Source organism: Phalaenopsis equestris, unplaced genomic scaffold (assembly GCF_001263595.1).
Source record: "Phalaenopsis equestris unplaced genomic scaffold, ASM126359v1 Scaffold000061, whole genome shotgun sequence".
Classification (NCBI taxonomy): domain Eukaryota; kingdom Viridiplantae; phylum Streptophyta; class Magnoliopsida; order Asparagales; family Orchidaceae; genus Phalaenopsis; species Phalaenopsis equestris.
The window spans coordinates 288,080-291,500 of record NW_018164503.1 but is presented as its reverse complement, the minus strand read 5'-3'; the positions used below and the strand labels follow the sequence as shown (position 1 = coordinate 291,500).

Genomic DNA, 3,421 nt, shown 5'->3' with positions numbered 1-3,421 from the left:
CAGCGAGCCAATGAAAAATCAACAGCACAAGGCAGAAAACCATACTGGTTTTGCAAAACAGCCCATCAGCTCCGATCTCAGCTTTATATGCCCTGTGCCCGGTGCACATATATCTCTATATATATTCCCCCCCGCCGTGGCCATCTTCACAGCCACATTTCTCCATTGCAGTTCGGCTCTTAGGGTTCTAAGGAGCACGGAGAGAGATGAGGAGGGGAAGAGTTCAGCTGAAGAGGATCGAGAACAAGATAAACAGGCAGGTGACGTTCTCGAAGAGGCGATCGGGGTTGCTCAAGAAGGCCCACGAGATATCCGTCCTCTGCGACGCCGAGGTGGCGCTCGTCATTTTCTCCGCGAAGGGGAAGCTCTATGAGTACTCCACCGACTCCTGGTACCACGCTGATCCTATTTGTAGTTAGTTATTATTTAATTAATCTGTATCGCGGTTGTTTCTATTGATTGTCCTTTGGTGTGTGGTGTTTTTAATTCGTACGACTGATTGGAGAAGGAGGGAATAAGTTATCGATTGACGCGTTGATTGAAATAGAATCGATGGGGGGATGAATTCGTGAGTTTGTTTTGATTTTTCGATTTATTTCCTGCTGTTTTTGATCTTCGGCGCTTTTTGATTGTTTAGTTTCGAGCTGTTATAGTGTGGATTAAAATTACTACGTGAAAGAATTATATATTTTATCTATTATGCTCGATGCTGCGCGGGCTGCGCGTACGAATTTCAGTTTATTTCGCCGCTTGCTGTCGGTCTATGTCTGGTCATTTGCGATGTCGCATGATTACTTCGGGGTGGTGGGTTTTTTGTTTGATATAATTATTAGCCTATATCAAGAGCATGTGATTTAGGCGTCATTTGGGTAGGCTTTATTTATGGGTGAAGTCCTGCCAATGTCATCCGCGGCTCTTTTCGAAGATATTATGAACAGTAGTGATTTATCTACAGCTTGGTTGGCAAAAATGGGGATGTGATGTTTGGCCAAATATGAAAAATTTCAGGGTTAAGTCGAGAAAAACAATTTTTTTGAAAGGGCATACTGAAAGTACTATATTTAAGGGGTGTTTGGTAGGTGGGTTTAAGGCGGGATTTATGGTGTATTTTACACGTGTATTTAGCAAAAATCCTGCCAAATATGAAAGACAGTGATCTAAATCCTACGCCCCTAAATTTAAATTTTTGGGATACCATAACATTAAACCTGGAGATTAATGAATTTAAGAGACTTAAAGAGGTATCCATATAGCCGCTTCTAGAATTTGTCAAACACATTAGAAGAATTTAATGGAATTTAGTGATAACTGAAAACAATAAAAATAACAATGAGTTTTTATCCTTTTTAAGTGGGGTCGACAATTGAAAGAAAAAATAATTGCAGCTAAACACTCCATTAGGGTGCACTATACAAAATGACTTGAAAAATAAGGGAGTTTTGAAATGTGAAGGGAAATTAATACACAGAGCAGTCACGTGCCCAGCTTGCTTCCCCCCTGATACTCTACCTTAGGCTTTTGCTTGTGATTTTGTTCTTTTGAATGCAATGGTCTATTTGATTTGTTTTAGCACTTTGCCCGGTAACGGGCTCAACTTTGCGATGTTACATCATTACGGATTATCATGTTGGATATCTTCTGCCATGAATACATTTTCAGAGGAAATATCCTATTGAATAGTGACTTGTATCTCTATTAATATCTCTTGCAGAAAAAAAAAAATCCTATATTTTGAATCCTTTTAAGACGAAGGATCTCATATTGAATACACACAACCTGAAAAAAAATCTTGTATTTTAGGAAAAATAAAAGGGAGAGGGAGATGGATGGGAGCATTTTTAGAAAACCTTAGAAAATATAAATTCCAATCTCTGGTATATCAGAGGGAGGCAGTCCCTCAAAAGCCTTTCAAGATGTGAATTCTTTTAAGACTTAAGGTCTCATATCGTTCGTAAGTGCATAAAACTAAGGTTGTCAAAAAAAATTAGTGTTTAGCTCATTAAATAGATTATGTTTGATTCATTCGTTATGCAAGTGAGCCAAACTTGAATAATTTGTTTGAGATTCAAACGTGAATATAAGTTTGTTTATTCGTTTGTGTTCAACTCATTTTAGCTCGGACCCGATTTAAAAATGATTCAAATGTGAATATAAGTTTATTCGTTTGTGTTCAACTCATTTTAGCTCGGAATAATTAAATACTAGTTTTTAATTACATTTTTTTTATATCAATTTTTATATGCATAAAAAATACTAAATTTTATTATTTTTAAAAATTATTTGGATGATATAATTATAAAATATAGTTATATATGTAAATACATAGAATTTGGTTGATAGCTATGTGAATGTCCCAAAAACACCTCCAAATAAATACCATCAAGTGCTTTCCTATAAAGTATTGAGAGATAAATATGTACATAAATATATATTAGGTAGTATATATGTAAATATCTCTGGCCTATAATTTAGTCCAACACGAGGCTGTTGGAAACTAGCAAAATTGAGAAGCTACTTAAATATTTGGAAGTGGTTTTGTTGTAAAGTTGTAAATAGGGCTCTAAATAAACTAATGCACTCGATGTAAATGGGGTGGTAAATGAACTAATGCACTCGATGAACAACTCAGACTTAGCTTGATTAAAACTCGATCATGTTCGTTCAAATCAATAAATAAACAAACTTTAATAATTTTTAAAAACTTAAATTTAAATGAACTAAATATGAACATAGTCAAATTTATTCATTTATGTGTTTGAACAAACTCGATTGTTGTTTAACAGATAATTAATTTAAATGAATTAAATATGAACATAGTCAAATTTATTCATTTATGTATTTGAACAAACTCGATTGTTGTTTAACAGATAATTAATTAAATATTTGATATTAAGCTCGACAGCTTCTATCGTATATCATATATTATTTAACAAAAAAAAATAATTAACTAGAATTTATTTAAATAGATTAAATAATAATATATTATTATGTCAATAATATTTTTTTAAATTAATTATTAATTACATATGTATTTTATTAAAGTTTAGGTGCCAGATGTGAAAATAAATAAGTCCTATGTGGCATGTACCAAGTGGCCCTTAAAATTAACTTTGAAATCGTTTTATGTTTTTTTATTTTATTTTTAATTTGTTTCATTTTTGTTTTTATTTAATTATCTGTTTTCTATTTTTAGTTAGAAAATGTGTTTAGTGATGTTATGATTAATATGTTTTAAAAATATAAATTATAAAATATATTTAGTTGGAGCAGCGACAACAGGCGGGTGGGCTGCGACGCGTAACGGACGGCGGGCAGCGTTAGGGGACGGGCAACGAGAGGCCGGCGACGGGCAAGCGAGGACGGGCGACAGTGACTGCAGGCAACGCAGGCGACGGCCTTGACAGGCTGCGAGCGGGGGGAC

The 3,421-nt window shown here is 34.5% G+C and overlaps 1 protein-coding gene across 2 annotated transcripts in view; it reads left to right on the top strand.

The window, feature by feature from the left end:
• The window catches only part of LOC110019558 (truncated transcription factor CAULIFLOWER D-like), a 56,308-nt gene continuing 52,887 nt past the window's right edge, over positions 1-3,421 (top strand). Inside the window, exon 1 of one of the 2 annotated variants that reach the window (XM_020717273.1) lies at positions 1-391. In XM_020717273.1, the coding sequence (XP_020572932.1) occupies positions 207-391 (185 nt within the window). In that variant the 5' untranslated portion in view covers positions 1-206. The remainder of the gene's footprint in view (positions 392-3,421) is intronic. The other variant, XM_020717274.1, reaches the window with a different exon arrangement.